Source organism: Athene cunicularia (assembly GCF_003259725.1).
Source record: "Athene cunicularia isolate RWA chromosome 1 unlocalized genomic scaffold, athCun1 chr1_part2, whole genome shotgun sequence".
Lineage (NCBI taxonomy): Eukaryota > Metazoa > Chordata > Aves > Strigiformes > Strigidae > Athene > Athene cunicularia.
This window is the reverse complement of record NW_020799092.1, coordinates 343,375-357,208: the sequence shown is the minus strand read 5'-3', so window position 1 is coordinate 357,208 and position 13,834 is coordinate 343,375. Positions and strand designations below refer to the sequence as shown.

The 13,834-nt window shown below is 50.8% G+C and overlaps 1 protein-coding gene across 1 annotated transcript; it reads right to left on the bottom strand.

Annotated features, from left to right (window-relative positions):
• Positions 1–4,110: 4,110 nt before the first annotated feature.
• On the bottom strand, positions 4,111–13,708 carry MCM5 (minichromosome maintenance complex component 5). The gene is made up of 16 exons (XM_026840995.1): positions 13,542–13,708; positions 12,522–12,648; positions 12,287–12,415; positions 11,685–11,857; positions 10,287–10,442; positions 10,025–10,191; positions 9,256–9,427; positions 8,969–9,080; positions 8,055–8,198; positions 7,686–7,751; positions 6,641–6,817; positions 6,426–6,538; positions 6,034–6,162; positions 5,626–5,768; positions 4,897–5,024; positions 4,111–4,465 (listed from the first exon to the last, which is right to left on the bottom strand). Exons 1-16 carry the CDS (start codon positions 13,706–13,708, stop codon positions 4,364–4,366), a joined length of 2,205 nt encoding a protein of 734 aa, XP_026696796.1. The 3' UTR covers positions 4,111–4,363.
• Between the last annotated feature and the right edge of the window lie 126 nt (positions 13,709–13,834).

The window sequence follows — 13,834 nt, the reverse complement described above, 5'->3', positions numbered from 1 at the left end:
GACACTACACAAAATCATGGTAAGAGGTGGTCTGTGCTCCAGAAAGGTTATTAACCAGGACAGGCAAGGACATGAAGTCACTTTCTCAACTGGCCCATTAAGTTAGTGCCAGAAAGGGGGGGAGGAGCCCCAGCTTCCTTCATCTGAGGTCAGTGCTTGGTGGACCAGCTCAGATCATTTCTCACATTGCCCATATCAGCATATTCAGCTTGCCAGTGTTTATCTCCCATCCTTGAGCAATAGCCCTCAGGACTTTGCAGTTTGGTTTTGTTTTATTTTATGGAGGAAGTGACATTCACAACATGCTCAGAGGTTATGTTGCTGCATTACAACAGCTCTCATCCTACATGAAGATGTAAGAGATGTGAGCACTGCAGATGTGATGACTCAGCTTTGCTGGATTTTACAGTAGTGGAGCTCCACTAATGTTCCCATAGAGATACTCTGATGAGCCTGATGTAAGAAGAAAGAGAATCAAAACTAGCGAAGCTGCCCCAAAGTTAGGCACCCAAAGCAAGCCTTCACTGAAGCCCTTCTCCGATACAGCAGTGCAGCACTCAGGGAGGAAGGACATGCACATCTCCCCAGTTTGAGATGCTTATGATGCAAAAATACTTAATTGATCTAGTTGCCCTGACCTTCTTTTGCAGTCAACAGAAAAGACAACAAATGCAATTAGGGCACAGCTTCTCTGGTTTCTTTTAAACTTTTACTTCGGATAGAACAATTTGCTGTCTGAAAGCACTCACTCCCCTGTGCTGACACAGAGAGCACCTTGCTCAGACACAGCTTTTGACACCTGGTCAGATAAATCCCAACCTGGCTATCCCATGGAGAACCAAAAAGGTTGGCAAGAGCCCAGTGCACTGGATCTCTTTGGAGTGAGAAACTCCAGTCACACAGATTAATGCATCTCACGCAGAATTACATGTAATCTGCAAGTTCTTCAGGAGCTAATTCATTGTGGCAAGAGGTGGGTGGCTCCTACATCAGCACAAGGTTTGAATCAAAGGCACCTGAGCATTCCTAGCAGCTGACTGGTTTGGGGTGTGTATGCTCATCCAACTGTACTTCCCAAGGAGACAAGCCAAGGGTGGGGAAAGGGCTTCCTGTGCCAGTGACACAGCACTGAGGGAAAGAAGGGACCAAGTCAGGTGAGTAGGCTAGGTAAGGGAACACTGCGCTGCTCAGATGTGAAGTGGCTACATCTTGGTTTTGGTTTGGTTTTACTCTTCTTGTTGGCCTTGCATTTGAGAATAGTAGTTTTGGACAGGGACTCTGTCCCAAGTCTCAGCATGCCAAAACCTCAGGGATGACCTTCAGCAGGAAGACAACCACGCCTCTATCAAGGAGCTATCATGTGAGGAAAAATCTGGTCATCTTCACCAGGAGGACCACCAATACCTTATCAAGTAGATACCACCAAGCACTACCACTCTACCCAAATGAGAACTGCTTTTTGTCCCAAAATTTCCATCTGCAGTGCAATGATCAAAACAAACCATTAGTAATCAATGATCTCAAGTTCCAAGAGAATGCCAGTTATGCACATCCCAGCTCTGCTTCTTGGGATAGAGCTGAGTACCTTAATTGCTAAACAATGTTGTTTCAAGCTGTATGTACACTTACATAACCTCGTACCATATAATCACCACATTTCATAGCACAAAGAGATCAATCATTCTGATCCTTGTCCAGAAATATAATCTGCTCCCTATCATGTCATGAAAACAACAACAAAAAACAACCGAAAGAATGTGCAACCTTCACACCTGCCAACACCCACCATAGCTTTATGTACCTTGAGATGTTGGCTCTTTTAAAACCCATGAGCACCACATGACCACCGCTGGCAGTCAGCAGCCAAAATCCAGCCATGTGCTACTGCTCCCGCACAGAGCAAAGATCATGGGGAAAGGTCTTCAGATGAAGGAAGGGAAGGAGAAGGGAAAGGGAAGAAACAAGAATAGTGATGGAAACAGAGCCCTCTGCACTGTGTTCCTCTTCTCAGTCCCCTTCCCAGGATGCTCCCCATCCAGCCCTTCTCCATCACTGGGTGCACTTTCCAAGCCTGGGAGCAGAGGCTTGCAGCCTCCTCCAGACACAGCATTAACAGCAGAGTGTTGGTACAGGTCCCATACTCACCTGTTTGCTTTGCTCTCGCTGCATCTCTAGAAGGATAAGACATGTACAACTAGCATCTCCAAAGCAACAACAGAGGTACTGGGGAAGTGTGGCAGGGGCTGAGACCTGTAGGACCCATTACTACAGGATTGCACAGGCTACAGCATGTAGCAGGGGAACAGCCATGATACAACACTGCTGCTTCGGGGCCATGTTGACCCTGCTCTAATTGGCCATCTGATGCTAAAATATCAAGTGCTTGACCAGGGGCATGGGAGCTTGTGAAGAGGGTGAGATGGTTTCAAGCAGACACTGGCTGTTTTGGGAACTTCAGTCTCCAGGTGAGTATCTTGCCCTGTTATTCTCACTTCCACTTATTCCTCCTTCATGGAGCTATCTTCTCTGTGAAGCAGCAGCTCAGGACAGCTGTCTCCCCAGCCAGGAAGCAGTGTGGGGAGAGAAAGCATCTCTTTTTTTAAAACAACAAAAGGGTGATGACTTTGTCCCAGTGCTGTTTTCTCCAAAAAGACCCATGAGGTGCCTGGCACCTGCAGAAATAGAGAGCAATAAAGTCAACCAGTGCAAGCTTTCTAGAGACCCATCCCTGCAGGGATTGGGCCAGCCTCCTCTCCCCACCAGCCCTCCACACAGGCTGAGCCAGTCTGAAAAATTGGCAGATGAAAAGCAGGGAGCTGTTTCTCCAAAGTGCAGCCCATCTTGTCAGGGCTTCCATAGCCCCATCCCCTGCAGATGAAGCCCCGACTCCATAACCAGCTCCAACTATGTCCAGAATGTACCATGCACCTCTCAAAATTCCTGAACAGAAGCAAACAGGGATCCTGTTTGGCCCCCATGGGTCACAGTGGAGCCCAGCCCCTATGTGACAGCTGGCAAGCTGGGCACACCCTGCACCCCACCACCCCAGCCCAAAAGGACCCCTCTTTTCCCTCCTGGAGGAGGCAGCAGCAATGCACGCAGCACCGCAGCCCAGCATCCTCAAGGCTCTAGTACCCTCTGCTGGCCCTAAACGTTTCTTTTGCTAATGAAGCCTCTCTTGGGATGTTTTTCAGCCTGAAGGTCACTCAAAGACACGGCAGCAGCCTCTCCAGCACTCAGTGGCTTCACTTGCCTGCAATGCCCAATGCCATGCTGCCTTCCGAGTCCCCCACCAGTGCTCTCACGCATCTGAGCTGGCCCCAAGCTGCCAAGGGCAGGAACCAACCCACACTTTATGTCTTTGGGAGGACACTAAGAGAACCAAGAGTAGTTTGCTAGAAATGACAAAGACCTGCAGAGTTTAACAAGTGCAAGCAAATGTAGGTAGGCGAGTGGCTACACAAGTGCCCCCTGTGGAAGAAATCCCAGGAGAGGCTCCTGCAGAGTGGGACATCCCTCCCCAAGGTTGCCAGCTCTTAAACAAGGTGGTAAAAGTATGGGTAAAAGAGCACGCAGCTCCTCAACATTGCCCTGCACCCCACCCTCACTTGGCACTGCTCTACCCTACTGAAATAGGGGGGTCTGCCAATGCCTCCAGCAAGGCTTTCATGCAGCCCTTTACAGTGCAGGGTAAAGAATTTGCCTACCGCAGCCCTGGGAGATGAGGAGGGATAAGGGAAGAGCAGCTCTGAAGCAGGGAACAGCAGGTCCTTTCCTTCCTGTCACTGGCAGATAGGGAAGATGATGGCAGCTTGCATGCAGTGACTGGGTAAGGTGCCTCCCGCATCACTGAGGCCAACAGGGCAGCGTGTACCAACAGGATTTATGCCTTAATAGGTAGATCAAACATTGAGCAAGAAATTAGTTCCTGCCTTCAGGACTGCTGGTGGTGCCCATGGGTATGCATGCCACCTTGAGTCCACATGGTGGACACTGTGCAGTGAGTAACACAGGGCAAGGAGGAGGGATGCCTTTCCAAACAAAATCTCACACCACCTCCAATATCCCCACTGTCCCTCCAGGTAGTCAGAGGCAACTGGGCTACCAATATCAGTTTTTATTTTAATACAAACTAAAAGCTTCTCGAATTCAAAAGAAACATTGGTGTGGCACAGAGCAGAGCCCCCAAAGGGAACCTGACTGCCCCAAACCCTGGTTGTTCAAGAGGGAGGGCTCGAGGTTGTTTGGCTCCCCAAGGAAAAGCTTCTTCCAGGAGCAGGCACTGACCCCACGGGGATCTCCGCCCACACGTGGACAGGTGTCAGGCAGCAGCAGTTCCCTTCCCGCGTGTGGGACAGGGAGGTCACTTGATGCGGTAGAGGACTTTGCGTTGCATGCGGTGCTGGATCTCCCCCCGCCGCATCATTAGCTGCAGCACCTTGTAGATGGCGTGTTCTGGGTATTTCTAGACAAAAGGAAAGCAGGAGATGAGCTGGCAAGGAAAAGCTCACCAGAGTCCAGCAGGACTGTGCAATCCTGCCTGGCTGTACCTATCCCAAGGGAGGGAGTCTGGTGGCACTAGGTGCTGATGCTCCTTTTCCCTTTCGCTATTTCAGGTCTGACTGCATTCAGTATCACAAATCAAGTGGTTCTGGTTTCAAGGGTAGGCCCCCAAACTACCCAAATAGACGTAAACCTCAGTGCTTTTGCAGAAGGAGCTCCCACCTTGGTCCCCTTAAACTCCACAATCACATTGCACACTACTCCCTACAATTTCAGAAACAAATACGACAAAAAGGCTCTCCAGCCACCTCTCAGGGAATTGGTTTCACCCCTCAATCAGCAGCCTGCAGTGCCCAGTTTCACAGCCCAATGCTCCATGGATCCCTGGCCCACCTGCCGCATGAAGTCTTGGACGATACTGTGCTCCGAAACCTGAGAGCCAATGGCAAAGCGGCGCTTAAGCTGCTTCTCAATGCGGGACAGCATCTCCTGGTCCTCCTGTGTCGTGAAGCCTTCTGCCCCTGGAGGGAGAAACTGCCTGAGCTCTCTGTACTTGGCCAGATGTCACTCTCAAAGCCAGAGTGACCATCTCCTGTGTCTCCCATCACACCTGCATGTCTCAGACTTTGAGGAACCCATGAGAAAATCCACCAAAGGTTGTGGAGCTTCGAAGATGCAGCTGAACACGGACCTGACTGCTGCAGCTTCCTTTGAAACCCTTTGTGCTGCATTGCTTTCCAAGGAAACATTGTCTCCACCCCCACAGGGAAAAGGTCAGAGGACAAACAGGTTGGGAAAACACCTCCAGCACTAGACTCTGCCCTTGGGACCACAAGGGGCCAGACCATCAATCCCTTGCCCCACACGGGTGGAGACCCTTGGTGTCATTTGTCATCTATCTCCCCATGAGCCACAACCCCATGGCTTCAACAGCCTCTTGCTGCCACAGGCACAACTTTTCCTTTGCTCAGAAAGCAAGTCTAGCACCTTCCCAGGGGGTATGTGGTGGCACCCCCTGCCTCTGCCAGCCTGGTCCTGGGAGGGGAACTTGTGTCTCTCTGTGCTGAGCAGCCAGGCCCAGCATGTCCCTCCTGCCCCCTGCACAGAGCATCTCCGCCTCACCTGACAGACTGCCCGACATGGCTGCATCAAGCGTGGACACCTGGAAGAGCCGCAAGGCCTCCTCAACATCTGCCTCGGTTGCAAAGGGCTGAAGTTTCATCTTCCCCAGGGACTCAGCAATGCGCACGATGGCCTCCAGCTGCCTGCGGCCAACAGAGATGTTTCCTGCTTTCTATGGTGGCTCCAGTGGGTCTTTTATTTACTCCTGACCCCCAATACCCCCACCTACCCCACTCCAGACACCTCATGCCCCTCCCCGTGGCACCTCCAGTGTTGCTCTGTTCACATAGGGCTCTCTCAAACCCCAGCACCCCTCTAACCCCCTTTCTGGGCTACCCCAGATGACTCCCAGGGATGCAACCTCAAGCCCGAGGGTTTCAGTGGTGTGAGGAGGGTAGGGTTGCTCACCGGATGGTGATGGGGATGCTGGAGCGGCGGTCACTCTCCTGCTCATGCTGGCGAGTGCCATTCCGCATCAGGATATAGCGGTTCTTCAGCTTCTCTGCTGCTGCTGCTGACAGCCGAGGGCCACACTTCCTGCAAAGGGGGACAGTAGCTGAAGCCAGTGCTGCCAGGAGGGTCCCCTGGGCAGGGGGGTCTCTGGGAACTTTTCACTTCCTTGGGCCATGCTCCAGCACCCTTGAAAGCTGTTATCACTTCCTTTTTTTTTTTCTCAAGGTAGGAGTTAAAAAAAGGTCACCCGGATAGAGTACTTGCAAATATCAGCTGTGCAGCTCACCACCACCACCTCCCACTCCCACCAGACTGGGCACTGCCAAAAAGCCATGCCTTTCACTCACGTCCGACAGAAGGAGATGAACTTCTTCAGCTTGTTCAGCTCAATCTCACCCTCCACAGCCTGGGTCTGCGTCGAGGCACTCACGTGTAAGGACATCACATGCTTAGCCAGCGTCTAGGAAAGCATAAGGCAGTCAGGCAGCAGGAACCCCCCTGCCTCTCCCTCCTGAAAAAGGAGCACCATGAGTCCCAGCTACACCCACATGCCCTGACCAACCATGTCTCGCTCCTCATTGTGCTCATCCTTGACAATGAAGATCATGTCGAATCGGGACAGGATGGTCGGCATAAAATCAATGTTCTCCTCACCCTTGGTTTCATCCCAGCGCCCGAAGACAGAGTTGGCAGCTGCTAGCACTGAGCAGCGAGAGTTGAGTGTGGTTGTGATTCCTGCCTGTGGGTGGAAGGAGAAATGGATGGGGTCAAGACCACTTCCATGTCACAGCAGGGCTAGGTGGCTATTAACTCCTAGTGAAAGGTCAAAAGCTGTTTGCAGGACTTGTTATCAATCATTTAAATAAAACTCCTTAAGTAGCACTCAATTGCTCTGTAATGGTTCCACATTGCAGAAGGGTCAGCACAGGAGATACATGAGGCTGGACCCACACATCTTTCTGAAGGAGGAGACTTCAGCTGAGACTTGAGCACTGAGTGGCTTCATTTAAAATGTCATGGCAAAGACACACAAGATCCCACCCCAAGTTTGTGAGTTGAGCCAGAAACTGGGTGGCCAGGGCTAAGTCACCCATGGCAGCCTCAGGGGCAAAGCACCAGCAAGGAAAAACCATGGTGGGTGCTGTAACCAGGGTGCTCTCTGAACAACTAAGGGGTGAGCCAGAGTGACCAGGAAGGAGCAGAGGTGCTACCAAAAAACATTGAGCAGTAGAAATGAAGAGAAACTCTGATTTAAGATAAGACCTTACACCAGGATGTCAGGCAGTTTCTGTAGATCTTATGAGGGGGTGGAAAGCAGTGGGAAGGAAAAAACCAGAAGTGGCATCAAGCTGTGACACAGGGATATCAGCAGAACTACTAAATCTAGAGGACCAGAGGTCAGGCAGAGCAGAGGGAGCTTGTTTCAGTCCTGCTGAGACTCAGGATCAGGCTGCCTGAGAGAAGAAACTAGTAACCATCAAAACCACTGCCTAGACTCCAAAATGGACACTTCTGGCAAAAGATGCATGGCCACTGGTCACTGGGCTCTCACACCCAGTGGCAAGTCAGGCTCCCACCCTGGGGCAACACCTACAACCACACCTCACCTTAGCAATGGAGATGGTCTGCTGCTCCATGGCCTCGTGAATGGCCACGCGGTCATCCTCTCGCATCTTCTCACCAGAGGTGGAAGAAATGAGGCAAGGAGAAAAAAAAGTCATCATCAGCCACTGACAGACCTCACCTACACACCCACTGATGCTGATCTCTGAGGTAAAACTCTGTAAGGACCTCTGCCCTAGAGGGTAGGACATAACCAGAATTTCCCTGCAGCCCCATCCCCCAACCTTCCCTGAAAGAAAGTGAAGCAACCTCAGGAGAGTTGCCCTTTCTCCTGCACCTCTGGGCTCTCCCAGGAGAAGCTGGCAGCCCAAGGGCTGTCCTCCTTGCTCCTATGCAGGCAGCCCTACAGGTACCTTGTCAAACTCATCGATGCACACCACTCCTCCATCTGCCAGCACCATGGCTCCTCCCTCCATGAAGAAACTCCTGGAGGAAGGGTCGCGGATCACTGAGGCCGTCAAGCCAGCAGCACTGCTGCCTTTCCCCGAGGTGTACACCTAGCAGCATGTGGGACAAGGAAGGGGAGAGCATGTAAGCCACCGCGAGACTCAGGAGCCAACCACTTCAGCAGGAGGACAAAGCACACCCTGACACCACAAAATCCAGAGCTGCTGGAGGCAACAACGACCTCCAGGAAAACTACTCAGCACATGCCAAAAGCAGACCTGCTGTGCACAGAGCAAGACTACTGCCTAGTCCCAGGCCTCGGACTAAGCAGCTGTGATGCACCAGAGGGCTTGCAGACACACAAATATAAGTATTAAGTACAGAACAGGGAACGATTCATTGTTTGTTAAGCTGCTGAAATAGCTGTTTTCCCCCCAAGGGAACAATGCAGTCAGAGGCTGAATTTAATAGAGACTACAAGAAAACACAGCTGAAAATATAATTTCATGCCTGGGCTCAGCCTAGAGGTCCATGTCTGAGATGCAGTCAACTTCATTTGTCATGATCAGACAGCCTCTCTGCTGATCAAGTCTCAACAATAAACAACAGCACCAGTCATGTCTTTGGACATTTGCAAATAGCCTGGCTTATATCATAATGAAAGGCATTACCTGCTTCCCCTTCCCTCCCTTGTCCCCTGTGTTACACCCCATCTCTTCCAGGCTAGCACCAGAAACGGCAGTTTGCATCTCTACCAGCCAGTCTAGCTGTGGATGCGCAGGCAGGTATCTGCTCTGACCACAGTCTGGTCTTCAGTGCTATGCAAGGAGCAGAAGGAAGAAATAAGCTATGCTACAAGCAGGCACCTCAAACCACCTACCCCAATGGGTGAACACTTCTCAACAAACTTCAGCAGCTGGGATTTGGCTGTGCCGGGGTCACCCAGCATCAGTAAATTTATGTCTCCTCTGCGGGTCAGCCCATCTGGGAGCCTGGAGTGACAGGGTGGGGAGAGGGAGGAGAGAGGATAAGCCTTTATTGTGATAACCAAGCATTGTTGATGAGGGGCAGGCAGCTGGCAGCACTGCCAGAAGACTGTACGAGGGCTCTGTGCATGAATGACACCCCTGCTACCACTCACTCTCCACCTGGCTGACTTTTTCTCACCTCTTGCGAGACCCTCCAAATAGGAGGCAAGCAATGGCCTTCTTGATGTCAGTGCTGCCATAGATGGAGGGTGCAATGCTCTTGGCAATGGTCTCATAGATGTTGGGCATGGCAGCAAGACGACGAAGTTCCTCTTCTTCTTGAGGAGTCACCGAGCCAGCAAAGCTGTGTCCTGTACAGGGATGAGGAGAATGACACAACAGTGAACAAATGTGTTTTAAAAGTAAATGACACTACTCCCCCAACACCCACTACCACCAAAATCCCTTCTTGAAGATCATGCCAAGTGCCACCAGGTGGGAGGGCATTTGCTATCCCAGTGAGGCAGGCTGTGTCCTTAAGAGGCTGGTAGGAAAAAGCAATGATCTTGGGCAAACCAGCTCTGGAGGAATTAGAAAGTAAGTTAGAAAGTCAGGACCATGTCTTAAATACATAGCTCAATTTTAACCATTGACTTCAGCCCAGATCCTCAGGGATGGCTTAAGAGATTTCCACTAAGATTAGTAAGATAAAAGCACTTAAATACCCTGGAGGACTCAGGCTGAAGCCTCCTCATTTGGTATCACTGAGAAAAAGTCATAAAGGACATGACTACAGAGCATCCAGGGCAAGTTAGACTCCTGGACTTGCTATATAAATAAGCAGCAGAGAAGGACCCAGACTGTGATTTCATACAGTCCTTGCTGAAGGATCACCCTGTTCCAGAAGGGGTCTCTCCCAACAGCAGGCTACCAACACAGACCAGACAGGCACCAAAAGCAGCCCTCACCTGAGCCCTCCACATCCACCTGGATGCCCACCACACGGATGTAAGCACTTCGGATGCCAATGCCCACATTGTCACGGCTTCTGTTCTTGCTCTGGGCAGATTTCTTGATGGAGTAAATGCCCATGACGGTGACTCTGTTCCCTGGGACAACTTTGTCACACAGGTACCTGCAAGGAGGAAGAGGAAAGCAGAGGATGGTAGTGGGGGAAAGGATGCCACCAGCACACCCACTAGGGTCAGGGTGAGGAGACAGTGCTGATACCTGTCACAGTACAGCTGCAAGTGCCGGGGCATCTCTCCATGCGGCACAGCGTCTGGAGACTCCTGCAGCTTCAGCACCTGGAAGTCCACACACTTGCACTTATCTGGCATGATGAAATAGGGATCCAGTGGGCACTTTGGGCGGCCAGCTTGTTCTCTGTACAGAGAGATCAATCAGGGAAGGCTGCTGGCACTCAAGAGCCACCCATGGGAGCCCCCCTGTAGAGGGGATAGCAGTGACAAAGCCCAGAGCAGCCACTCCTCCAAGCAGCACCGAGCAGGTGAGAAGGGCAGTCACACAGCGCTGAACCAAGGCTCACCAGGCCACCCATCTTGTCTTCAACAGCTGCCAAAAGCAGGCACGATAACAAGCCAAAGACAGGGTAATACTTGTCTGAGTACTGCCTCCCCTCTTCCCCCTCTCCCCTGCTAGCTAAAACTGGGGAGAAAGGCAATTATTAATTACACAGAAGGCAACAGTATAGACTTGGCAACATGGCAGGACACTTTTTTGTTATAACGTTGTGCACAACACAAATGTTAAGTGGCTTCTGGTGAGAAAACAATTAGCAATGTAACAAGGCTGCCATCAACTTCCCAGTCTCTCAAGATGTATCTGCCTTGCTAGGCTACAAGCCCTCCAAGACAAGGAGCACCTCCATGTCCTGCTGCTGTCTCAGTACATCACTACTGATGCCTGACTCCACACAGGGCTTTCGGGAGGATAACACAAGAGTGCAGATGCACTTGTGAGTCAAAGATCAATGCAAGATGCTGTACAGACCACATGCAAGAATGATCCCTATCCCAAAGGCCTCTCAAGCTGCATTAGAGATAAGGCACAGTAAATAAATATTGCCAGGCATGAGCTTGAAGACACAACCCACCAGGATTGGTCGGCATGAGAGATGCAGCACAGTGGCAGCCTAATGCTTACAGTTTGCATGGGCATCAAGAGCTGTAAAGCAGGATTTGAAGGTTAGTAGCAAAGCATCCCTACAGAACCTAATGCAAAACTGATCCCTGGGGAGAGCAAATGTGGAAACAAGATAGGAAGTTAGGACAGCAGCTTAACAGAGCACTATGGGTAGAGATGGAGGCAGGAATGAACAGATAAAAAGAAACCCCTGGACATGGCCACTCAGCACTGCTTGTAGCAGTCAGGCAGCATCACGACCAGTGTGACCACAGATGGATGGAGCTAAAACCTGCCAGCCACAGGTGCGCACAGGCACAAGGGTAACAGGAAGGTAGGAGGCAGGGAGCAGTGCAGATGCTTCTGCCTTGTGCAACAGGGAGCCAACTATGCAGCACGCATGGGATGGGAGGGGAGCAGGAGGGGACACAGCCTTTTTTTCCTCACCAGCCTGCAGCATGTATCCCCTCTATCAGTCCTTACGTGTTGCATTTCCTGGGGAGAGCATAACCCTCCAGACCTGGGCGCACCGCAATGTTGCTGATGATGTTGCGGCAGCTGCGGCACTGGATAGATATTCTGGTGGCTTTGGCTCTCACAGGGGTTGCTGCAATTACAATCCCAGGGATCTTCACAAGGTGGGACATCTGGTCAGACTGAAAGGGAAACGGAAGACAAGGTGAAAAAGTCGTCGCTGGAGGATGGACAAGAAACTAAAGAAGAAATACAGTTCATTCTTAGCTACACGTCCCACAGTCATGGGACTAAGGTACCACAACAAAAAAAGCCTGCACAACGTCACTCTTTTGCTCTACAGTAGTAATGTTGCATTTGATTTCAAAGCAATAAAGGACAAAACACTCCATGCAGAACATCACTAACAGCAATAATGTCCCCACAGCAGAAATCAGCCGTAACAGTCCTTTACAGTCAGATTTAAGTTGCAGGGTACCCCTGCCTGTAAAGTAGCATACAACCCATGTCCTGAACTATGTGGTAAAGTACCAAAAGCTTCCCTACAATCACACCCATACATAAGCAAGCCCTGCCAATCGCTGCTCAGCAGGGCAGCTGATTCACCTCACCTTTAGGCTACGGATGTTGGCTGCGTTGGCATCTGATATCAACATCACCTGGATGTCTTGGAGAGTTTCCTCCCCTGAAGGGCGAGGACGAGTGACCTCATCTGCGACTTCTTTTGCTGCTTCTTCCAACTACAAAGGGAACAACTAGGCTATTATGGGTATATTGCAGTATATCCTCAAGGTTGCTCTGACGATGTGACAATGTTGCCAGGTTGCCAACCTCCTCCATCCTTACCAGCTGCAGGTGCTCCGCTGGTTGCTTGTACAGATAGTCAGCAAGATCTTCATCAAAGCTGGCCAAGTCTTCCATCTCTACCTCCACCCAGTACTGACTCAGATTATAGTGCCGTTTAAGCTCATCCCTGGAAGACAGTAAGCAGTAAAGGATGGTGTAGCAGAAAGCACCAGTCACCCATAGTGACCTTATAACAAGCGTAAAGCAGAGAAGGCAGGTTCTGCAGGGAGTCCTTGGTTTGGAAAGCAAACAGGGAAAATCAAGAGAGTGCCAAGAGAAACACAGGGGGACCTGGGCAAATCTTTCACCCAAACCCACTTTTAAATGTGATGTAAGACCAGGGACACCAGTGCTTACAGTAACAATGTAAAGTATAGCACTAATTGTTCACTAGAGTTACATGACTAGATAAGCAATTAGAAAACACCTCACAGTATAACACTCATTATACCCAAAATATGATTTTAAAAGAGGAAGCAATAGCATAGGAGGCAACATCCTCCTTAAAAAGGACAGGGTGCATAAAATTCAGAGATGAAAGATTGTCCCAGCCCTTGCAAGATACATGTCCACGTTCTCTCACAGTTGTTGTCTCCAAACTGCATAGGCAGAAGGATGGCCAAGAGCCCTTCAGTCTCAGAAGGCACACACGGACAGTGCTGCACTGATTTTAATGAATACAAGACAAAACTCCAGACCAGAAAGCCCTAGAACTTGAAGACAGACATTGAATTTCAGAAGTAGGTACAAGCTTGGCAGTGCAGATCCCTCTATTGCCACCTCTGCCACTGGCTGGCTGCCTAAAAATTTGAGAGAACACCAGACCTCAGTTTGTGTATACAATTAAATGAACAACATTTTTATACCGACAAAGAGCTCTTTACAGTCCATGGGAAGAGAAAAGCTGACATTGCTATTATACATCTGGGGCATGTGTAGCAGGAGGGAGGTTAACAGCAGACTGGATGTGCAAAGAGGAGCGGGTAAGGCACAGAGGGACAAAAGGGGTCAGAGCAGCACCTGTATTTGAAGGTGAAGCCTGTTCGGTCCGTGCCCACCCGGTACTGCCGCAGAAACTCCTTGAACCGCCTCTGCAGCTGCGACTTCCGAATCTGCCCCTCGTCCACCGACGCATCGCCCCCAAAGCTGTCGCTGTAGTAAATGCCGGGGTCATCGAAGCCGGACATGGCAACTGCTGCTCCCTGAGGGGCGAGAACGCGCGGTCAGCCTCAGCCACCTCCTTCTCCGCACTAAACGCCGCACGGGATCCTGCCCCCCCGGCTGCGCTGCACCCACGCACCCGCGCAGCCCCC